The sequence below is a fragment of the Pocillopora damicornis genome, chromosome 4, assembly GCF_964200805.1.
Source record: "Pocillopora damicornis chromosome 4, jaPocDami1.2, whole genome shotgun sequence".
Lineage (NCBI taxonomy): Eukaryota > Metazoa > Cnidaria > Anthozoa > Scleractinia > Pocilloporidae > Pocillopora > Pocillopora damicornis.
Genome location: NC_142673.1, coordinates 6,723,312 through 6,748,612, shown reverse-complemented (window position 1 = coordinate 6,748,612; position 25,301 = coordinate 6,723,312). Strand labels below are relative to the sequence as shown.

Here is a 25,301-nt window from a genome sequence, read left to right as displayed (position 1 = left end):
GTCACAATTGCCTCAAATGACCCAACTGGCTCAAATGACTGAATTGCCTCAAATGACCCAACCAGCTCAAATGATTGAATTGCCTCAAATGACCCAGCAGCCTCAAATGACCCAACTGGCTCAAATGACTGAATTGCCTCAAATGATCCAACCAGCTCAAATGACCCAACTGGCTCAAATGACTGAATTGACTCAAACGATCCAACCAGCTCAAATGACTGAATTGCCTCAAATGACCCAACTGGCTCAAATGACTGAATTGCCTCAAATGACTCAACCAGCTCAAATGACTGAATTGCCTTAAATGATCCAACCAGCTCAAATGCCACAATTGCCTCAAATGATCCAACCAGCTCAAATGTCTGAATTACCTCAAATGACTCAACCAGTTCAAATGAGTAAATTGCCTCAAATGGTCCAACCAGCTCAAATGACCGAATTGCCTCAAGTGACCCAACTGGCCCAAATGACTGAATTGCCTCAAATGATCCAACCAGCTCAAATGACTGAATTGCCTCAAATGACCCAACTGGCTCAAATGGCTAAATTGCCTCAAATGACTCAACCAGCTCAAATGACTGAATTGCCTTAAATGATCCAACCAGCTCAAATGCCACAATTGCCTCAAATGATCCAACCAGCTCAAATGTCTGAATTACCTCAAATGACTCAACCAGTTCAAATGACTAAATTGCCTCAAATGACCCAAGCAGCTCAAATGACTGAATTGTCTCGAATGACCCAAGCAGCTCAAATGACTGAATTGCCTCAAATGACCCAACCAGCTCAAATGACCCAACTGGCTCAAATGACTGAATTGCCTCAAATGACTCGACCAGCTTAAATGACTGAATTGCCTCAAATGATCCAACCAGCTCAAATGCTACAATTGCCTCAAATGACCCAACTGGCCCAAATGACTGAATTACCTCAAATGATCCAACCAGCTCAAATGACTGAATTGCCTCAAATGACCCAACTGGCTCAAATGGCTAAATTGCCTCAAATGACTCAACCAGCTCAAATGACTGAATTGCCTTAAATGATCAAACCAGCTCAAATGCCACAATTGCCTCAAATGATCCAACCAGCTCAAATGTCTGAATTACCTCAAATGACTCAACCAGTTCAAATGACTAAATTGCCTCAAATGACCCAAGCAGCTCAAATGACTGAATTGCCTCGAATGACTCAAGCAGCTCAAATGACTGAATTGCCTCAAATGACCCAACCAGCTCAAATGACTGAATTGCCTCAAATGACCCAACTGGCTCAAATGACTGAATTGCCTCAAATAACTCGACCAGCTTAAATGACTGAATTGCCTCAAATGATCCAACCAGCTCAAATGCTACAATTGCCTCAAATGACCCAACTGACTCAAATGCCTGAATTGCCTCAAATGACCCAACAAGCTCAAATGTCTGAATTGCCTCAAAAGACCCAAGCTGCTCAAATGACTAAATTGCCTCAAATGACCTAAGCAGCTCAAATGACTGAATTGCCTCAAATAACTCGACCAGCTTAAATGACTGAATTGCCTCAAATGATCCAACCAGCTCAAATGCTACAATTGCCTCAAATGACCCAACTGACTCAAATGCCTGAATTGCCTCAAATGACCCAACAAGCTCAAATGTCTGAATTGCCTCAAAAGACTCAACCAGCACAAATGAATAAATTGCCTCAAATGACCCAAGCTGCTCAAATGACTAAATTGCCTCAAATGACCTAAGCAGCTCAAATGACTGAATTGCCTCAAATGATCCAGCCGCCTCGAATACCTCAGTTGCCTGAAATGACCCAACTGGCTCAAATGACTGAATTGCCTCAAATGACTCAACCAGCTAAAATGACTGAATTACCTCAAATAATCCAAGCGGCTCAAATGACTGAATTGCCTCAAATGATTCAACCAGCTTAAATGATTGAATTGCCCCAAAATAACCCAACCAGCTCAAATGCCACAATTGTCTCAAATGATCCAACCAGCTCCAGTGACTGAATTGCCTCAAATGACCCAACCAGCTCAAATTACTGAATTGCCTCAAATGATCCAGTCAGCTCAAATGACCAAATTGCCTCAAATGATCCAACTAGCTCAAATGCCACAATTACCTCAAATGACCCAATTGGCTCAAATGACTGAATCGCCTCAAGTGACTCAACCAGCTCAAATGACTAAATTGCCTTAAATGACCCAAGCAGCTCAAATGACTGAATTGCCTCAAATGACTTAACCAGCTAAAATGACTGAATTGCCTCAATTTATCCAAGCAGCTCAAATGACTGAATTGCCCCAAATGATCCAACTAGCTCAAATGCCACAATTGCCTCAAATGATCCAACTAGCTCCAGTGACTGAATTGCCTCAAATGACCCAAGCAGCTCAAATGACTGAATTGCCTCAAATGACCCAACCAGCTCAAATGACTGAATTGCCTCAAATGACCCAACTGGCTCAAATGACTGAATTGCCTAAAAATAACTCGACCAGCTCAAATGACTGAATTGCCTCAAATGATCCAACCAGCTCAAATGCTACAATTGCCTCAAATGACCCAACTGACTCAAATGCCTAAATTGCCTCAAATGACCCAACCAGCCCAAATGTCTGAATTGCCTCAAAAGACTCAACCAGCTAAAATGACTAAATTGCCTTAAATGACCCAAGCAGCTCAAATGACTGAATTGCCTCAAATGACTTAACCAGCTAAAATGACTGAATTGCCCCAAATGATCCAACCAGCTCAAATGCCACAATTACCTCAAATGATCCAACCAGCTCCAGTGACTGAATTGCCTCAAATGACCCAAGCAGCTCAAATGACTGAATTGCCTCAAATGACCCAACCAGCTCAAATGACTGAATTGCCTCAAATGACCCAACTGGCTCAAATGACTGAATTGCCTAAAAATAACTCAACCAGCTCAAATGACTGAATTGCCTCAAATGATCCAACCAGCTCAAATGCTACAATTGCCTCAAATGACCCAACTGACTCAAATGCCTAAATTGCCTCAAATGACCCAACCAGCCCAAATGTCTGAATTGCCTCAAAAGACTCAACCAGCACAAATGACTAAATTGCCTCAAATGACCCAAGCTGCTCAAATGACTGAATTGCCTTAAATGATCCAGCTGCCTCAAATACCTCAGTTGCCTGAAATGACCCAACTGGCTCAAATGACTGAATTGCCTCAAATGACTCAACCAGCTAAAATGACTGAATTACCTCAAATAATCCAAGCGGCTTAAATGACTGAATTGCCTGAAATGATTCAACCAGCTTAAATGACTGAATTGCCCCAAATGACCCAACCAGCTCAAATGCCACATTTGTCTCAAATGATCAAACCAGCTCCAGTGACTGAATTGCCTTAAATGACCCAACCAGCTCAAATTACTGAATTGCCTCAAAGATCCAGCCAGCTCAAATGACCGAATTGCCTCAAATGACCCAACTAGCTCAAATGCCACAATTGCCTCAAATGACCCAATTGGCTCTAATGACTGAATCGTCTCAAGTGACTCAACCAGCTCAAATGACTAAATTGCCTTAAATGACCCAAGCAGCTCAAATGACTGAATTGCCTCAAATGACTTAACCAGCTAAAGTGACTGAATTGCCTCAAATGATCCAGGCAGCTCAAATGACTGAATTGCCCCAAATGATCCAACCAGCTCAAATGCCACAATTGCCTCAAATGATCCAACCAGCTCCAGTGACTGAATTGCCTCAAATGACCCAACCAGCTCAAATGACTGAATTGCCTCAAATGACTCAACCAGCTCAAATGTCTGAATTGCCTCAAATGATCCAGCCAGCTCAAATGACCAAATTGCCTCAAATGATCCAACTAGCTCAAATGCCACAACTGCCTCAAATGACCCAATTGGCTCAAATGACTGAATCGCCTCCAGTGACTCAACCAGCTCAAATGACAAAATTGCCTAAAATGACCCAAGCAGCTCAAATGACTGAATTGCCTCAAATGACTCAACCAGCTAAAATGGCCGAATTGCCTCAAATGATCCAAGCAGCTCAAATCACTGAATTGCCCCAGATGATCCAACCAGCTCAAATACCACAATTGCCTCAAATGACCCAACTGGCTCAAATGACTGAATTGCCTCAAGTGACCCAACCAGCTCAAATGTCTGAATTGCCTCAAATGACTCAACCAGCTCAAATAACTAAATTGCCTCAAATGACCCAAGCAGCTCAAATGACTGAATTGCCTTAAACTACCCAACCAGCTCAAATGATTGAATTGCCTTAAATGACCCGATCAGTCAATAATAGCCAACTGCCTTAAATGAACCAACTGGTTCAGATGACTGAATTGCCTCAAATGACTCAACCAGTTCTAGTGACCCAACTGCCTCTAATGACCCAATCAGCCAATTAAAGCCAACTGCCTCAAATGATCCAACTGGCCCAAATAACAGAATTGCCTCAAAGGACCAAATTGGTTCCAGTGACCTAACTGTTTCAGATGACCCAATAATTTTAAATAACATTTACTTTCTGAAACAGCAGAACCTAACATGTGGCCATCAGCGAAAATGACCTAATCAGTGCAAGTGACCCAACTGCCTGAAATGATCCAATCCACTCAAATGACTCAATAAGCTTAATTAAACTACAAAAAGCTACAGGAAAACAATGCAAGCTGTTCACAAGTGTTTCCATAGAGCAGGGAAACAAGAGACGAACAGCACATCTTCATTTCTTAATCACGGTCGTTAGTAATTCTGTGAGAACAGTATCGTTCGCGTACTCGGGAAAAGTAGAGAAAAACTTTCGGTTGACCAAGCCATACATTAGCGTTTCCATGGAGCAGGAAAAAAAATCGACAAAGATCATGTTTTCATGCTATTAGTAATTATCTGGGAGTACGCTTGGAAAATGCAGCAATCGCGCACGCGGGAAAACTATAGAAAAACGTTCTGGAAAACAAGCTATCAGTGGCGTTTTCGTGGAGTAGGAAAACAATCGACGATTTTCTTGTTTTTTTGGCATTTACCGTTTGCAATTCTGCAGGAAAACGCTCGACAAATGCAACGTTCGCGCGCTTGGGAAAATTATAGAATAACGTTCAGGAAAACAAGCTAGACACTAGCGTTTTCGTGGAGCAGGAAAACAATCGACAAACATCATGTTTTCATGGCATTCACCGTTAGTTATTCTGTGGGAAAACGCTTGGAAAATGCCTTGTTCGCGCGCACGGGAAAACTATAGAAAAACGTTCAGGTGAACAGGCTATTCATTGGTATTTTCCTGGTGCTGGATAACTTGCGATGAACTTCGTGTTTTTCCCGAGTTTTACTGAGGGTGAACAATGAATTTGCCGCACGTTTTCCGATATCAGAAAACGTCAGTTTAATGTTGAATTTCTCAGTCATTCACCATTTCGGAAAATTAACAGTGAACGCATGTTTTTTTGCCGTGTGAGTATTCATCCTTTAAGTGGAATACATCCTAACATGTCACATTCAATCTTTGTCCCGGTTTTTTGCTTTTTTCCCAAGAATTCTGTACACAATGGGGTAAAAAAGGACAATTCATCCTACAAGTGAAACATATCCCAACTTGTTATGTGTAATCTTTACCCGATTTTCCGTTATTTTCAGAGAATTCTAAAAAAACAATTCATCTCATAAAAGAATGTATTCTAACGTGCCGAATTAATTTTTCAATGAATTCTGAAAAAGGGCTAAATTGTGTCCATTCATCTTTAAACTGAAATAAATTATAACTCGGGACATCCCTAATTTTCCATTTGTTTTTCTAATTAATTCCAGAAAAAGGGGCTTAATTCTGAGAATTCGTCCCGTAAGTGGAATACATTTTAAGTTTCCATATCCAATCTTCAACCCGGTCTTCTATTTTTATTTCAATGAATTCCAGAAAAACGGGGTAAGTTATAAGAATTTATAGCGTAAGTGGAGTATATCCTAAGTTGTCATATCTTATCTTGACCCCGATTTTCCTTTTTTAATGAATTAATTCAAGAAAAAGAGGGTAAACTCTGAGAATCCATGCTACAACTTCCCAAATGCCATCTTTGCTCCGATTTTCCATTTTTTTTAGTGAATTCTAGAGAACAAGGGTAAACTGTTAGAGTTCCTCCCGCAAGTGGAATGCAACCTGTACGTTGTCTTGTCAAATCTTCCCTGATTTTCCTTTTTTTTAATGAATTAATTATACAAAAACGGGGTAAACTCTGAATTTATGCTAATAGCGGATAATTCCCGTAGTTCCCTTATGCCATCTTTACTCTGGTTTTGCAATTTTTTTTTCAAGGAATTATAGAAAAACGGGGTGAATTCTAGTAACTCATCCTCCAAGTGGAATATATTCTATTAACCTGCCACATCTAATCTACTTTACCCCGATTTTCCATTTTTTTTTGGATGAATTATAGAAAAACGGGGCACATTCTGAAAATGCTTCCACCAATTGGAATTTATCATGTTTATCCTACTGACTTGCCATATCCTATCTTTACCCGATTTTCCATTTTTTTTTTCAGTAAATTCTAGAAAAACGGGGTACATTCTGAGAATTGACGCTACAACTGGATAATACCCTAAGTTCCCATATGCCATCTTTACCCCTATTTTCCATGACTTTTTTCAGCGGTGAAATTCTACGATTAGCGCTAATCGTTAGCCCCCCCAAAATAAAGCGATACGCAATAACTTAATTGTAATTAGGAGTTTTTTATAACACCCGCTTTCAGTTATTATTAACGTCCATAGAAATTCAAAACTTAGGCACAACAACATGCTATAAAATATATTCTTCCTCTTTAATTGTAGTTATTCCCCAATGAAGTCTCAATTAGAGACGAAACGCGTCCGAAATAAACGAGAAGCTTACAACTACAAAAAGTGTTTCTTTGTGCGGCTCGCTAGTCTTAGTTAAAAATGAAAGATAGAAAAAATTACAAATTTTAAAAGAAGTTTATGTTCTTAGTGAATTCTAGAAAAGCGGGGTAAATTCTGAGAATTCTTCCTTCAAGTGGAATTGATCCTAGGGTGCCAAATCCAATCTTTAACCCGATTTTCCATTTTTTTTTCAATGAATTCCAGAAAAACGGTATGAATTTTAAGAATTCGTCCCCCAAGTGGCTAATACCCTCAGTTCCCATATGCCATATTCACCCCGATTTTCCATTTGATCGGTGAATTTTAGAAAAACGAGGTAAATTCTGAGCATTCATACTACAAGTGGATAATAGCTGAAGTACCCATACGCTATCTTTACCCCGATTTGTGATTCATTCCAGGACTTCTACTTTTTCTCGACTTTGAAAAGGCCTTCGACACGGTAGAATGGTCTTTTCTTCCAAAAACTTTACAGTGTTACAATTTTTGGCAATCTGCTATCAACTGGAAGCTCTTTTACCATAACACAGAAAGCTACATTCTTAACAACGGTTGGTCTAGCAACTTCTTCAAACTTGAAAGGGGGGTAAGGCAAGGCTGCCCTCTCTCTCCGTATCTCTTTATTCTCTGTGTAGAAATACTAGCCGAAACAATACGGCAAAATAAAAACATTAAGGGCATAAAAATAAACGAACAAGAAGTAAAAAGCAGTCAATACGCGGATGATACTACCCTTATTTTAGATCGATCGGCTGCCTCTCTAACAACCTCCTTACAAATATTAGACTTTTTCAGCGAGATTTCTGGTCTCCGACTAAATAGCAAGAAAACTGAAGCTTTGTGGATCGGTGCGAATATTCGAAACGAAACACATCTCAGACCCGACAAAGATTTTAAATAGGTAAAAGATAAGGTTAAGGCTCTAGGCGTATGGCTCTCCACCAACCCCAAAACCACTATAGAAGCTAATTACAACGAAAAACTAACCAAAATCAGAAACAGCTTAAGCTGCTGGGAACTGCGCCGTTTAACCTTATTAGGAAAAATTACAGTTTTAGAAAGCCTTATTGCCTCTCAACTGGTTTACATCCTGTCCCCTCTGCCGTCCAACCACAGCGCTCTAACAGAAATAAATAATATGTTCTTCAATTTTGTATGGGATGGCAAGGGAGACAAGGTAAAGCACAACATAATGATCAACGACTACGAGAACGGAGGGTTAAGGATGATTGATATCAAAAATTTTCAACAAAGCTCTTAAATCAAGTTGGGTAAAAAAATATCTAGATCCGGAAAATCAAGGAAAATGGAAACTTTTGTTTGGCTATGAATTACAAAATCTAGGTGGTGTCGAATTTTTTCGTACCAACCTTAATAAACAAGATCTGTTAAAAACTATAAAAACTGCAGAGGCCTTTACTTCAGAAATACTCCACATCTGGTCAGAAATCTCACTTGAAACTAATTTCTCCTCCATTGATCAGCTAAAGGCGCAAAGTCTATGGCATAACTCTCTTATACGTGTCGGTAACAAACCTGTATACTATCGTTCATGGTCTGTAAAGGGAGTTAAAACAGTGGGCCATTTGATGAATGATGCGAATAGTTTCCTATCTTTCTCTGATTTTAAAGAGCTTTACGACATTAAAACAAACTTCCTTACTTTTCAAGGCATCTTATCAGCTGTTAAGGCCTTACAAAAAAGCAATGAAGCTAACTTCAACAGCTGTAATACTGCATACGAAACTACCTTCGACACCTTCCTAAAGACGACAAAACCAAAAAGACTAACATAGAAAATTCTGACGAGCAACAGAATGCATGCTCGAAACACCAGATAATGTCGACTGGAAGGCAGTTTACAGAACTCCTTTTCTGTGCACAAAAATCACAAAATTGATTGTTTTTCAATTTAAGCTACTGCACAGAAGACTAGCCACCAACACTTTTCTTACCAAGGTAAACCTTAGGGACAATGAGCAGTGCACTTTTTGTAAAAGTGAGAAAGAGGCTCTCATCCACCTATTTTGGACTTGTGATATATCCAACCGTTTCTGGCAAGGTCTTAAACAATGGATAATTAACCTTGGAGAACCTTTCGCAGAAATTTTCAATCTATCGCCATTTATAGTACTTGGGCTTGAGCCACACAAAAACAAGAAACTAAACTTCCTTTTTGTGGTCACTAGATATTTTGTATGGATATGCAGAATGCGCAACATCTCTCCGGAAATAAAAACTTCCCCCTCTTCTTCTCACATTATAATGCATAAATCATTATTGTAAGAAAAACCATGCTTAAAACAAGCACAACACGCATTAACTTAGTGTTTTCTTTAATTCTGTTTACATATAATTTGATGTTTGTATCCTTTTTTCCTGCACTTTTTTGTTTTCTTTTAAACTACCTTCTTTTCTATAAATTGTGAGTAGTGCACTCTGGCTGTAAACGCTTTTTTGTTTTGTTTTTTTCTTTTCTTTTCTTTTAATATATAGTTATTTGTTTAGTCGCTCTTCAACCAGTATTGTTTTAAATATTGTATTGCACTGTAACGTACGTATTTGTAAAAAACAAAAAACGTAAGTAATGTAGCTATAGATGTAACTGTACTGTAAGTTATTTTCTGTAGCCGTGATATAAGTAATATAGCTGTAATTAAAGTAATATAGTTGTTTTTGTATTAAAAAATAAATTAAAAAATTTATAAAAAATAAATAAAAATATTGTGACAGTCAGATTTTAAAAAAAATATTTACCCCGATTTTCCATTTTTTTCAACAAATTCTAGAAAAACAGGGTAAAATATAAGAATGCATCATCCAAATTGAATAGATCCCAAGTTGCCATATTCAATCTTCAACCCGATTCTCCATTTTTTTTCAATGAATTCTAAAGAAACGGGATTAATCCTGCGAATTCATCGGCAAGTGGCTAACACGTTAAGTTCCCATATGCCATCTTTACCCCGATTTACCATTTGATCAGTGAATTCGAGAAAAACGGGGTAAATTCTGAGCATTCATGTTACAAGTGAATAATACCCGAAGTTCCCATATGCTATCTTTACCCCGAATTTCCATTTTTTTTTCAGTGAATTTGGCAAAAAACGAGGTAAAATCTGAGAATTCATCCTCCAAATAAAAAGGATCCCAGGTTACCATATCCAATCTTTAACCCGATTTTCCATTTTTTTTCAACGAATTCTAGAAAAACGGGATAAATTCTACGAATTCATCCGCAAGTGGCCAACACGCTAAGCTCCCATATGCCATCTTTACTCAGATTTTCCATTTGGTCAGCGAATTCTAGAAAAACGGGGTAAATTCTGTGAAATTCATTCTTTAGGTGGAATATATCCTACTGACTTGCCATAGCCAACTTTACCCCGATTTTCGATTGGATCATTGTGTGAATTTGTCATAAACGGTGTAAATTATGACAAATCCACCCAAACGTGCAATAAATCCAACAATGATCTAGAAACAGTACTAAAAAAAGAACTGCTAAAATCAGCGGGACCGCAATAAAATCACATCACAATCTACTACTTCAAATTTTTACGGAGGGCTTAGTGCGATACAGCAAAAACCTACAATATTTAAAATAAACAACCAAAGGCCAAACTTCTGTGATTCAAGGAAGACTTCGTGACGCGACGCAGACAAATCATCACAACTTTGACCTCTCAGTCGATCTCACCTCCAGCAGATCAGCGAAGCGTCAAAAATATATAATTTCATGCCGACGAACCATAATCTATGATCTTCAGCTATTAAACAAAATAAAACAATTGTGATATGACGCCACATTGTGCTTTTGTCTTAGCTTGTGTGTAAAATGTTGTCAATGGAGTCGCAAGTCGAACAATGAGGACAGTAAATAAAGCAAGACTGCAAATAAAGCGTGAACAATAACGCATCTTTTGGTCGAAAGTCGCTTTGTTATTTACGTAGCGAGTTATTCTTCCACGTTTAGGCTATAACAACGATGCGATCACACGGCGCCAACGAAGGAACGATAGAACTTCAAAGAAAATAATGTGAGAGGCCAATGATCCGGTTCGCAGTGATCATGCGAACAGCATGTTTTCCTGAGATCAGTTACCGGAAAATACTGGTCAAATTTTCCACTTATCCCGACCCCCTCGAATAAGTACTTTTGCTTGAAGACATAACTACAACGGAGTCTCTTAACCAGTCCTAAGCCGCGTGTCGCTCGATAGATCACAGGATATGATTGGCCACTCTATCACATTACGTCAGAGGACATATCTGCAATGAGAGGACATAAGTGCAACGGTACAAAGATACATTGTTGAGTTTAAATAAAGAAAATTTCGCTTAATTTTGTATGGCTGTTTCCTCCACCCTCGTCGATCTTAAGTTTCTTGTTCGGCAGAGTTTTAGCTGAACACTTTAGCTGCTAAGACCTGCGCTTGCAAAGGTAAACGAAACTTATGGATAGTATCGCCACTAAAATGCCCGTGTCATAGTTGTACTGGTTAGAAAGATCCCTAAGATGAATTTTCTATTGTCTTGTACTTCTCGCCGGTAGGATCTCAGGAGGCTTAGAAAATGCTATCGGCTAGAGGTACAGCTTGCATATTTAGTCAACTTTGCTCAATTGTTACCACGGTATGCATCACATTTTATTTTTTCTGTACTCCAAATTAGTCTAACACTCCTTTGAATGACTTTTTTCACGAATACGAATATATTTACTTATTTTTATTTGGTTTTGTACCTTTAGCTGATAAGATCTGAAGGGGCCTATAAAATACAACCGGCTAGAGGTACAGCTTGCATACTTAGTCGACTTTGCCCAATTTTTATCATGGTGTGCTCCACATTTTACTTTTCTGCACTCCAAGTTGTAGTCTTACACTGCTTGGAATTACTTTTTACAAGAGTACATTTACATTTATTTTTTTTTATTTGGTCTTGTACCTCTAGCTGGTAGGATTTTCAGAGGCTTAGAAAATACTATCAGCTAGAGGTACAGCTTGCATATTTAATCGACTTCGCCCAATTTTCATTACAGTTTGCTTTGAATTTTACTTTTCGGCATTCCATTTAGTCTTACACTACATTAGAATCATTTTTTTTTCATGAGTATCTTCTTGTTTCTTGGTCGTGTACCTCTAGCTGGTAGGATCTTGCGTGGCTCGGAAAATTCTACAGGTTAGAGGTAATTCGTGCAGGTGGATTTAGCTTATTTCATTAACTTCTTGGTTTATGGGAAAACCTTTCTACACGTCATGTTAGTCTTATACTGTTGTGGAGTCACTCAATAGGTATATTTTCATGTTTTGCCTTGTTTACCTGGCCAGTAGGATGTTGGATTACTCAGAAAACACTACTAGCCAGAGGGGCAGCTTACGTGTGTAACGTAAGCTTGGAATCATTAACAAGTTAATAAATTTTAAACTAGCCTGATTTGTATTTTGTTTGGTTGTGGATTTATATCAATACAAATATAACCAGTTTTAGATGAATTTGCCCCAAAATTTATTTTAGACTTAAACATGTCAACCAGGTTTACTGAAGTTTGTCATGTAATACTCTGCCTCAATGTGACTAGAATTTCCTAGAAAGGAACAGTCTCTATTTCTATGATATTTGTGTTTGATTAGAAGTATTGATGACCAGGCCAACCATTGTCTGAAATACTTAAATCAACTCATCTTTAGGTAGTCATAGGATAACATGATTTTAATTCACCAAATTGACTTTTTTCCTTTGTATTTTCAATGATATTTAACAGCATGTACGCAAGTTATTCTTGAAATCAGAATGATCATCAACTATATATACAGAATTTATACAATTATATAAATGAGATTTACCTGTGCCTACGTTATTTACTGTATTTTTTTTTTGTTAAAATCGCTGTTATTGAAAAGAAATCAAACCTTTCTTATTTGAATACCAACCAGAAACCCTTTGCTTATTTTCAAATAATGCCTTCTTTAGTTTCAGCTGATTCCTATGATTGCTGTGCTATCAAATAAGCAGTGGTGGATACATGACCAAACAAGAAGGTGCTCTTCGAAAAAATGAATGCAATGTAGTATCAAACTAAAATGGAATGCCAAAAAGTAAAATACAAAGTAGAGTGTAATAAATATTGGGCAAAGTCAATGAAATATTCAAGCTGTACTTCAAGTAAGCCTCCTAAGATCCTACCAGCTGGAGGTTATAGACTTAATAAGAGAGAACAAAATATAAATGTATTAATGAAAAAAGTGATTCTAAGGAGTGTAAGACTCATTGGTAGTACAGAAAAGTAAAATGAGCAAACAGCAGTAAAAATAGGGCAAAGTTGACTAAATATGCAAACTGTATCTCTAACTGGTAGTCTTTTCTAAGCCTCATGAGATCCAACCAGGTAGAAGTACAAAACCAAGTAAGAGAAAAAAAAATTCAAATGTATTCTTTAAAAAAAAAAAAAAGATTTCATAGAGTGTAAGACTACAACTTGGATTGAAGAAAAGTAAAATGTAGAGCAAACCATGATAAAAATTGGGCTTAGTCCCCTAAGTGTGCGTGCTGTACCTCTAGCCAGTAGTATATTCTAAGCCCCCTATGATTCTACCAGCTAGAGGTACAAGATCAAATGAAAACAAATAAAATTATACTATTCTTGAAAAAAGTGATAAAAAGGAGTGTAAGACTAATTGGAAGTGCAGAAAAGTAAAATGTGAAGGAAACCGTAATAGAAATTGGGCAAAGTCGACTAAATATGCAAGCTGTACCTCTAGCCGGTGGTAGTTTCTAGGCCTCCTAGGATCTTACCGGCTAGAGGTACAAGACAATATAGATTTCATCTTTAAGATCTTTCTAACCAGTGCGAACTTTAAAGACTTATGGAATACATTTTCTTTTATTTTTGGGCAGTTGTGTAGTCAGTTGTGCTTTCAGCATGAATGAGCTAACAAACGTCAGGAGGGAAAACCATTTTCCCTTGGTGATTACGTATGAGTTTCAAATGGCAAATCGTGATTGGGTAATGGGCTCCTCTCAGAATAAACTGGTTGGGACGATCGTTGAATAATGGTAAGGGTTTTTCCAAAATCAGCGAACCAACCGAACGAGATAGCGCTTACCATTTGCAATTCGATTTTCCGTAATTGTTTTCGGCTGATGAGAGACTGGAAACTGGAAAATTTAGCAAATGGTGAGGAAATTACCGTTGTTTTCCGTTCGGAACGGAAAAAGAGAAATACCTCTAGAGGTGGTCTACAATTCCCGACCGGATTTTTCACAAAAATTCCGTGTAATTTGACTTTCAACCGAAATTTCCAGATTTTTTTGATAAATGGTAAGCACCCTTATTTTCCGAAAAATCCATTCGGAAATTGTAGACTTCCTCCAAAGGTGATCCTCTCCAGCTGGTTTAATTCACTTATCATGGAAGTTTACTGTAAACGTGCACAATTCCTTTCAATGCCACGCTCATTAGCCAACGCATCTCACAGTAGCGCTTTCAGGCGTCTTGTGTTACCGTACTCTGATTTTATTCTGGCGCATCCTGTAAAACGTACCCCCCGCTTATGAGAACATTCGAATACAGTTGACTTGTCTCACACTTCAGAGAAGTTTTGATGCCTTTGAAACATGTGCAGCATATCCTGGAAAACACTAAGTTGAAGTTACAAAGAAATTTTCAGACTACTCTTGTGTCTGTCGTGTTAGCTCGAAGGACTAGTCGAACGAACGGAATTTTAGAATACATTCGTGTCTGGGCGAAGTAAACTCTAGCAATCACAGTTCTGACAAGAGTTTACTCGTATCACACCTAGCACACTTTAAAGAAAGGCACCAATTGACTATAAAGCTACACTCTATGCATAACTATTGTATAAAACAAAGTGATGGTTACTGAGGCTCTTCTCCATCTTGTGTAAGCATGATTTAAGGGCTAAATAGATTCTTCTCCTGGTTAAAGCCCAGTTCATACTGCCAAATTTGATCGCTCGGTGGGGCGTGATTTGTCATTAAATCAACTTCGCAAGGCATCATGGGTAAGTTCAAGGTAGGGAAGTGCTTCAAAGTCCATGTCGATTGTTAACCTTGCCGTTTTATGACGCTTTGAAAAGATATAATTAATAAATAAAGAACACAAAATAAAGACTTAAAGCCGGAATCTGTATTTCTCATCGGCGGAAACACTTGAAAGCAAACACTTAGCGATCGATCATTATCAAGATCACAACGACTGATAAGAACAGACCAAACTAAATGACCTCGTTGTGAAACTTGTATTAGTCACTCTTAGGCTAATGGGTATTATAAATATTATGGGCCATTGCTTGTTTTGGCGGAGAGTGGTAAGGAAGGGGAAATTCCTCCATTCAGCTATACCGTAACCTTTAAAACAATGAAGCGAGAATTGGAGAAAAATTCACAGAAGAGATTCATGGGTGTAATGTATGAAGTGGAGAGCAAAAGCCTCGTCGAGAAGAACCTTACGTGAGCAGAACTTATGATTAGAAAGGCTGCTATTGCTACAGGTGATAGCAGAGTTATTGGCCTTTCCTCTCGCGATTTGTTAGCGGCTGATTCTTGGTACCACGAAGGACAATTTTTCCGCGTGTCTAAGGGCCTCTCGAAGAATAAATAGAGCGTACGTTCTTTAAATTACTCACATGTATGGAATCGATGAATATACAATAAAATATCTCAGTAGATAGATAAAAATAAGCATATTGACGATTGAATATTCGAATAAAGAAACTGAGATATCTCACCAAATATTTTGTCCAGCGGTAATGGCCCACCCACCGTTTCAGTCCCCCCTCGGTCTTACTGAACAACTTTAAGGTGACTGCTCACTTAAAAGATATAATTAGCAAGAAAATGATAGAGCAAGTTGCCATCATTTTTTGCCTATGTACGTTTCAGTCCCCTCTCGTTGTTGTTCAATAATATGCAGGTGAATGTTTGGAGTTAGACCAATCTCTACCTTTGTCAATCACGTCAACCTCGCGCGTTACATGATTACAAGGTTCGTGTAATATATCATTGCAATTTCCCAAAATATTATAGTTATAGATTTAGTTATGTACGTTACGGGATTTCAAAGTTTTGTTAAAGAAACGTGATTGCGTGTTTGGAGATGCTATTTTGATACATAAGCGGCACTAACCACTCTGATTCTTTAAAGTATTACACAATCAAATAAGGAGGGTAAGTCGCTAAAGGAAATTGTGGTGCTGCGTCGGTGGGGGAGTGTAACGATATGATGTTATCTATATCGGCAACCAATGGCTTAAAATCCGTAATTATTTTCATAAAGGAAATCAAATGCTTTCGCCACTGTTTCCTCTATCCAAGAACTGTATGTATAATAAGAAATAGGGATATTTTGCTTAGCTCTTCAAATGCTGGGGTCAGTAAAGTTCCTTGAACAATATTTCCTCAACAGAAAACTAGCATATTTTCATTGATGTTATCTTGATCAGATTCTTCTTTCCAATACCTTATTCAAGAGACTGGCAGGTTTTCCCTAATTGCGGACCGGGAAGTCATCAAGGAATATTTCTGTGTAGAGCTGCAATGAGAGGAGAAGAAAAAATAAAGCTCAGTGTCATTTATTTTCATCAATGTGATTCATTTCGGGGAAGTATTCAATCTTTCAGTCCATTTGAATCCCAAGAGTAAAATTTTCACGCGAAATTAATTGAGCTATGTTATGGCGTTCTGTTAATCAGCGTTTTACCCTAATTGCTCAACACGACCGACAAAATCCAATGCCTTGGGGGGATTTTGCAGATTTTTGGAAGGAATTGTTTCTCTCAGCGTTCGTTAAAGAACGGAGGTACCGGTGTAGGTGTCTTTTTTGTTTTACTTGATTGTCCCTCGACTTGAACTACCACTAATTTTTGTGACTGTTACGTTTCAAAATTCACTAAAGTATTGCCATTCACATTTCAAGAACAGGTTGAAGTTCAAAGTTCTGCCAAAGAAAACTGAAATGTTTTCATATTTCATAGGCCCTAACCACCACAATTCTACTTTTTTTTTTTTAATAAACAGTCATTTGAGAAACTGGCGAGCATAAAATAACTTTAAAACACTTCCCCTGATGTTTCCCTGAGACTAACACTCTTCTCCTGGCAATAATATCACTACGATTTCTTTTTCTCGAATCACGAACCGTCTAAACAATTTCCTTTTCTTTTTGAAATTACGCTAGAGCAATGTATTGAGGTTGTCGGCATTTCCAGATTTAGAGTTTGAACATTCATTAAATTCATTCATCCAAATGTAAAATCGATAGAACTTACGCACATCTTGTTTGTCCGTTGTAGTTTCTGGCGATCTCTACCATTTTAAGTTTGCTCTGCCATCACTGTACGTTATTCCTGTCATAGGACGAAGTCAAGGCTGCACACTCCGATTTCTATTGTTGTCCAAGCGGAGGTGGTTTGCGCCCCGAAAATCCTCCCGATCGGCATTTTTCTCAGCCATAATTTGCGATCTGAGATCATTGCACCCTGGGACATGCCTCTATACCAAAACTCTCCGTGCATTTCGCTGAAAACGAGCGTTTTCTACTTGTATTTCCGAGTTCGCATCTCTCTGGCTATTCTCTTGATAATCAGACTGGAGACGCCCGCAGAAGAGACTTGGTTAGGAGGTCAATGAATGACCATGATGAATGAATCGTTTGCTTGGGCCACCTGTGATCATACGAGAGATTAACAAATCGGGCTCTCGCTTCGCGATCGTCCGCTTTGTTAATCATTCGTATGATTACAGACTGCGTTAACTTAAGGTGAAAAAAAAAAAATCTTGGTCTAAGATGGGCAGTTTTTAATTGGCATAAAGCAACTTGGTGGACATAGCCTGGGAACGAGGTTGGGTTTTGGCAACGAGTGTATACAGGCTAGAAGTGCTGGGCCGCGCATAAAGGACAACCAAGCTTGTTACAGTTAACACTTATCTTTCGAGTAAACTTTAAAATATTTATTTAAATCACAAACCTAATACTATGAGTCGCTTTAATTGTTAACGTACTGATGAAAAATAACAACCTTGCGAACAGGCTGATTGATTTAATTCGATTAATTAATTCAATATCTTATGTATACATTGGCGATGGGATCGATCAGTAGATTACTTTAGCGGACGAAAGAAACCATACTTTTCTGACAAAAAAAAACTTGTGAAAGTCACTACCATGTATCTCTCATTTCAATCAGTCGAAAAACTTGCGGTTCATAAAATGCCTTCTGTGGCATATCGTTCCGAAGCGGAAAACTTCAGAGGTTTCTTATCAGATGTAAGCGGTAGAAAACCTTGTAAACAAAGATCATCGCGATAAAATGCAAATATTTATTGAGCAACTGTACGGCGGAACTTGACAAAGGAATGGAAAATAGGGGAATTTGACTCGAATAGGCAGAGAAAAATTCGAATTGCAGCGTTAAAATTTGATGAATTTTGCAACCGGAAACTTGATAAACGCAAAATTCTATTTAACACTGGTTTTGTAGAACGCCCGAGGTATGCGTTTATTATTTGTGGAGTTGGATGGTTACCTTCATTCTGGATTTCTTCGTGACTCAAGCTAAGTCACAAAGTGACTTATTCCTTTACTGTTGACTTTGTCGCGGCACTTACGTTAGTCCCCGCATTTCGTTCAGCGATTTTAGAATTTGCAATTTGTCTTGGCATCAATTTGAAATGAAAACTCAACAAGTGTAACTGTAAACTCTTAAATCTTCCGCTTTCATAGCCTCACAGCTCGTGTAAACATTTCCCTTCATGAAAAGGGGACAGGAAAAGGAAGCTAAATATCCAAAGGAAAGTATTTGGGGTTTTAATAATGATTGCAGCGCCACAAAATTTAAAATATGCTGCACGAGAAGAACGGGATGATTATTCATCGCAGTGGCACATAAAAGTTCCCTTCGGCAAGATTGTATTGTAACATAATAATTATGCAAAGGAATTTCAAACATTTTCCTTTAAATTGTCTACAAGGAAAAAATTGAAGTAGTCCACGAACACGAAGCCACGTCTTGCTGCGACCAAAAGAAGTTTTGCGCTCACATTTTTCCACACTGGATATTTTCAATCTCGCTCAGAATCACTTCAGTCATTAAAACTTTTAGTTTGTGTTACATTTTTAATCACTCCACAGGGTTTGTTACAATCAGTTTGGGTTACGAAAACATTCCTTCGCGTGATTTTTTGCCTAGTTAGGGCATGTTTACGTTGCCAGTTCAACAATCTTTCCCTAATATTATCATAGTGCCACTCAAAACACACTAATATTCACTCAAAGTAAACTCGATTACTAACAATTCTGACCTTGGCGCAATTGCATGTCTCACACTTAACTGGCCTTTAATATCCTTTTAAATAGGTGCAGTATATTTGAACCAATGAGGGGTAACCACGAAATTAAAAAATATGCGCACTTATGTTCACTTTAAACACTCGATCTATCGCGTTTCAAACAAAGTTCACTTGTCTTACGCTTAACAGCAGTACTGTTTACCTTTTGAACATGTAAGCACAGTATCTACATAAATCAAAGAGAAAATGACCATAAAAACACTCTAAAGAAAACACACTCATGTCTGCTAAAAAAATTGATCGACATTAGTTAACAGACCAAAATTGACTTGTCTCATACTTGAAACAGGATTTGTTGCTTCTCAAACTAGCATGATTAAAGTGTAAATGACACACTCAGAAACCAAAAAATTACACTCGTGTCTACTCAAAAAAAATTGATCGACTTTAGTTGACGGGAAAAAGTTTACTTGTGTCATACTTGATGCAGTATATTTATTACTTCTCAAAAAACGTATTGTCTACTGCTCAACGATTAAATGAAAAAGATAAATTTCAAAACACACTTGTATCCACGCACACACACACTGAGAGTAAACTTAAGCACTCACAGCTCTTACTAAGGTTCGTTTGTGTCACAGTTTTAAACACTCTTAATCAGGCGCCGATTCAGCCCGACTCAGGATCACGGTTAATGCATAAAATACTCTGTTTCCTCAGGTGGTGCTTTACCGTATGTGATTGCAGTATCACGGCTGAAGAGGTTCTTTTTCTTTCCAAAGCCCATTTGAAACTGCCAAACGTACAGCTTGCTGTTCGGTGGGATTTTCAGCTTAACGGTTTCGTCTTCTTCGGTGGTTGTATTCCACTGGAGCTGCTCTGTGTTGACCATCTTTCCACCAAACTTCACTTTGAGGCTATACTGAATTTTACAGAGAGCTTCAATCAATTCTGAAACTTGGGCTTTGATTCCTACTTCTTCGCTTATTCCCATCTCGATGGACCATTCGAACTCTATGGAGGACATTGTGCTCCTTTCAAATCCAAAGGTTTTCTTGATGGTTTTTTCCCATTCAATGGCAGTGTCGGAGTCGTTTTGAAGACATTTTACATCTTTCCAATACCCGAACACTTTTCCATGGGTGTGTGCTATACCACCAGGGATAAACTTGAGCACTGACTCGCGAACGCTGAAGTCGACCCAATCCTTGTTCGTGTTCATGTTGGTGCTTCTGTGATAGGTGACACCCCATTTTCCGGCCTGCTTCAGACAGTAGACATAATCATTGGTGCCCCAGAAATAGATGCCATCTTGGAACGCTTGGTGGATTTTATATTCAACGGCGTCTTCATCTTTGTTCATGTTACTCACTCGTCTGTAGGTGCCTCTGTTGGCAAATACGATGTACCAATTACCAAAGGCAGAGTAGTAGGCGCTTCCTCCGCGACAGTTGCGATGAAGAGAGTAAACCACAGCGTCCTCGTCTTTACTCAGGTCGGTGACTCTGCGATACTCATCTCCCTTAATGATGTAGAAATGAGAGTCAGTGGCCAAGTAGTGATCGCCCCATCTACAGGCCTCACTTAGACGGTGAATCTTGATATCTTGACCAGCGTGAATATCTTTGCACCTCATGTAGACACCCACATCAGATCGGATGATATAGAAGCTGTTTTTATCACCACAAAAGTCTGTTCCTTTAGCCTCAGGTGCACTTTTCGGCACGATCTCCGGATAATCTGAAGCGGCAGACATATTGTCGACTTGGTGGTTGCAGCTGATAAAAGCTTTCTTCTTGAGTATCTGCAAAGAAAGCAATCCAAAGGGAAAAGATCGGGCTTTTATGGACGCTGAATTTAATTATGGCTTGTTCGTTAGTAGAGGGAGGGGCAATAGAATAAAATGTTTCAACTGTGGTTTTCATTGTCGTTATTCTTTTGCTTGAAGGGAAGTCGTTGTGGTTAGAATGACTTCCGCAATGCAGCACTAAGCATTCGAAAATGTGATGTCAATTCATTGTTCGAATATTGACAAAAGTTTCCTTTTTCTTTTGTGAACGTTTCCAAGAAGGAAGCAACTATACTTTGAAGGTAGTCTAACCGAGCAGATTTCTTGGACCGTGAAAGTTTTTGAAAATTCCGTAAAATGAGACTCGTACTACATAAGAATGTGCCGCTGAATTAACTGCCAAATTTGTCTCTGCAATTTAAATGAGGAGTGGTTTATCTGCGGAAGAAACACATCTCGCACAGGAAACAATGTTACTCTATTCTATGAAAAAAACTTCTTCCTGAAGTAACTCAGATACTGAGCTTCACAGCAAGTTCTTATACCTTTGACCTTTCATAAGTGTTATTTGCGTGATCGGTCCCAAGTACACATTTTCCATCACGTCAAGTGGGTTATTTACATACAGGAAGCTAAATTTCTAGAAGAAATTTTCTTTTGTTTTCGGAATTATTAAAGCGTAACAAAATTTGGGTCTTAGAATGTGCTTTTCGAAGAAGAAGGAAGGATGTTCCGTGCATTGATACATCTGCAAAAGAAACACATCTCGAACAGCAGTGGGAAACAATGTTATTCGATAAAGAAGTAGCATCTTCCTGAAATAGTAACTCAGAAACTGAGCTTCACAGCAAGTTGTTCCACCTTTGACCTATGATAGGTTTTATTTCATATTTGCGTGATCAGTCTTAAGTACATCACGCTAAGTGGGCCATTTGTAAAAAGGAAACTAAATTTCTAGAAGAAACTTTCTATTGTTTTCGAAATGATTAGAACGTAACAAAAATTTGGGTCTTAGAATATGCTTTTCGAAAAAGAAGGAAGAATGTCCCGTGCATTGATTGATTGATTGATAAGCGTTCCTAGTATTCCTAGTTACGTGAAAGGAAGCAATTGAAATGGTGCAGGACGCTATCTTTTGTCGAGACCGACTAACCTATGACTTTTACATTTTTTCCGCACTGGGCTGCTTCACGTTCCCATGAAATCACCACATTCAAAAAACCGGTTTGTTTGCAGTACTCTTTAATCATTCCTCAATATCTTTTACAACGATTCATCGACATAAGACATGTAGCAATTGCCGTGTTAAAAGATGACTACTTGATTGATACATCGCTAACGCGAAACAATCGCCTTTGTCATGATGATATCACATCCAGCTGTCTATTGGCGTATAAAACTGCCTTGAAAGTCGGCATATGAAATCATTCCTGTCAATTGAAAGAGTCTAACACACTCCACTTATACTTTTTTCCTGTTAGCTTCTTCAAAACAGATTTCAGATGATTTACAAGAGTCACATCGGTCGGAAAATTGTTGCCAGTTTGTACTGACGAAAGTTAGTCAAACTGATCAGATGTCTCGAACTGCGTAACAACTCAAACAGTCAGTAAATTAAACTAAATTCCAAATAAAAATTTGTTGCATAATCAAATGCAATAAACATTTATGCATATACAGAGCGGACTGACTGAGTTTTTATTTTTACAATATTTCTGCAATGTTTCGTATGTTTCACTCTCGCTTAGAATCACTGCAGTAGAAAAACTGTTTGTTTGTGAAACACTTTAATAATTATCTCCTTAGTATCAGTAGCCGAAGAGAAAATGATGGGACTTGAAGACTTAGTAGCCTTGTTAACAACATGACCATGAAATATCACATTGGCATATGAAATCACTTCCATAAATTGAAAGCGCCTGCAGTCTGGTCCATTGCACGCATATTTTGCTACCTTTAGTTTCTCCAAAAAAGGTTTCAAAAGAGCCACCGAGTCGTGTAAATTGAGGCAAGTTAATGAATGGAAGTTGATTACTCCTCAGTGTTCTTTACAATGTTGTTCTTTTTCTTTATAGAACAAAAAAGACACTCGGGGATAGGGCGTTTGAAAATGCTGCGCCCAAAGTATGGAATCGACTACCTCTAGAAATTAGACAATGTCAATCATTGAACATTTTTAAAGTTTTACTAAAGACACATCTTTTTAAATTAGCTTTTTATTAGTTCTTTTATTAACTCATATTTTACTTTTATTGTTTTCCGAAAATTGTAAATTATTATTATTATTATCATTATCTGGACTAGCCATTTATTACTTTAAGATTTTAGTGTTGTAATGCGCACTCGATCATATCTTTATCGCATGCTAGACTGCGCAATATAAGAAATAAACATTATTATTATTATTAATGAGTTCGCGATATGAAAACGCATCCAGCGGTTGGTTTGCCGAGCTGAAACACTGATGCTTATATTCAGTCGTCGTGCTCTGATTTGATTCTAGCGCACTCGGTAAAACGGTACCCCCCGCTTGTGAGAACATTAGAATACAGTTGACTTGTCTCACACTTCAGTGCAATTTTGCTGCCTTTGAAGCATGTGTGGCATATCCTAGTAAACAAGTTGTTGAAGCTACAAAGTAATTTTCAGACCACTCTTATGTCAGTCGTGTCAGGAAAGCGTAGTATATTCTGGTAAACGAGTGAATGAAGACGTACAAAATTTTAAAATACTCTTATGTCTGGGCGAAGAAAACTCTACAGCAATCACAGTTCTGACAAGAATTTACTCGTGTCACTCTTAATTTTATAGACAGGCACCAATTCACTAAGCTACACTATATGCATGACTATTGAATAAAGCAAAGTGATGGTTACTAAGGCTGTTCTCCATCTTGTGTAAGCATGATTTAAGGGCTAAATAGATTCTATTCCTGGTCAATACCCAGTTCATACTGCCAATTTTGATTCTTCAGTGGGGCGTTATTTGCATCTTAATCAAGAATTGGATTTCTCAGCGTTGATATTTCATTCTAGCCGCCAAATCTAGACTTTGTTGAATGCTGCATTTCAATCAACGTGATAGAAACCCGCCGATTTAGCTTCTGAATAAAGCGAAGAGAATAAGTCTCTTTCAGTCGCTAAGTCGTACCGAGTCAATTAATATGAACTGAGCAGTTTTTATTTACTGCGTTAAACTCTTACCAAGATGATGAATATCTATCTCGCATGTTTCAAATGTTACCCTTAAATCAGCCAATGATCCCCTGCAAAGAAGAAACATAGGCATGCTATGCATGCAAGAGTTATTTTTTGGGGGGTGGGTGGATTACTTGAAACATTGTAAGTGATGTCTACATTCTTACAAAAGGAAAGAAGAGTATTAATGCGGAAAAGAACGAAAATGTCGGATTAACTCACACACAGGTAGTCGTGGTAGATTGTGTGTGTTGTGCGAATAACTGAAACCAAAAATAAACTGTATTGGTGCCACGGATACCTGTTAGTAAAAAATGCAGACTGCAGACCGGATAAAAATGTAGACTAGGTACTTAATGTAGACTGCAGACTGCAGAGTGGGTACAAAACGCAGACTGACAATCTAAAGAGTTTTTTCGTCTAGTATGTGAAATAATATGTCATCTTACGACTTACCGAGCGTCACGCAATCGCATTTCCGCGATCAGCTTTCACGATTATTTGCACTATTTTGGAATATTCCTAGCCCATTTCATGATGAAAATCGATCGTTACATAATTTCAAGCCTTCATATAGTCTCCTCACTTTGCGCGCGAGTTAGTTGGTGTGATGTCTGTACAGATTTTACCAACGTAATAAAAGTAGATGTAGATTTAAACGAGATGTCACTATTGAATATTTAACACGCGTAACATTCGAGAAACAATTGACAGCTTTGCACATGGTCCGTGGTATCATCTTTTTTAAGCGGAATGTGTTTATTTTGTTGTCAAAAAATGCGAACCGAGACAAAAACTGTTCCTTCGACTTGATATATTTTCGACGTTAGTGGATCACGTCATATTAACTAACCCTCGTAAATCATTCATTTCACATAACAAAATCAAATAAACATGCTAACGAATTCGTCCTTGGCCACACACAAACGACTCCACAAGACCACTTTCTCTCAGGCATCGAAAACATTCACAAAATCGTCTACAGTTAATTTTAATCAGACACTCATCTAGAGATAGCACCGAGCAAACCAATCCAGAAAAATATAATCGGTACACTCAACAAATCATAAATCTTGCAACACAGCTTGCCGTTAAAGAATTGCTAAAA

General features: G+C 38.2%; 1 protein-coding gene across 1 annotated transcript; it reads right to left on the bottom strand.

Annotated features, from left to right (window-relative positions):
* Positions 1-19,020: 19,020 nt before the first annotated feature.
* On the bottom strand, positions 19,021-21,471 carry LOC149046639 (uncharacterized). The gene has a single exon (XM_089204431.1). The coding sequence runs from the start codon at positions 20,961-20,963 to the stop codon at positions 19,899-19,901; it is 1,065 nt and encodes a 354-aa protein (XP_089060557.1). The 5' UTR covers positions 20,964-21,471; the 3' UTR covers positions 19,021-19,898.
* Positions 21,472-25,301: the final 3,830 nt, after the last annotated feature.

Bases quoted from the DNA above. Each gene is read 5' to 3' on its own strand.
- LOC149046639 (XM_089204431.1), bottom strand. From the start codon at position 20,963: ATGTCTGCCGCTTCAGATTATCCGGAGATCGTGCCGAAAAGTGCACCT.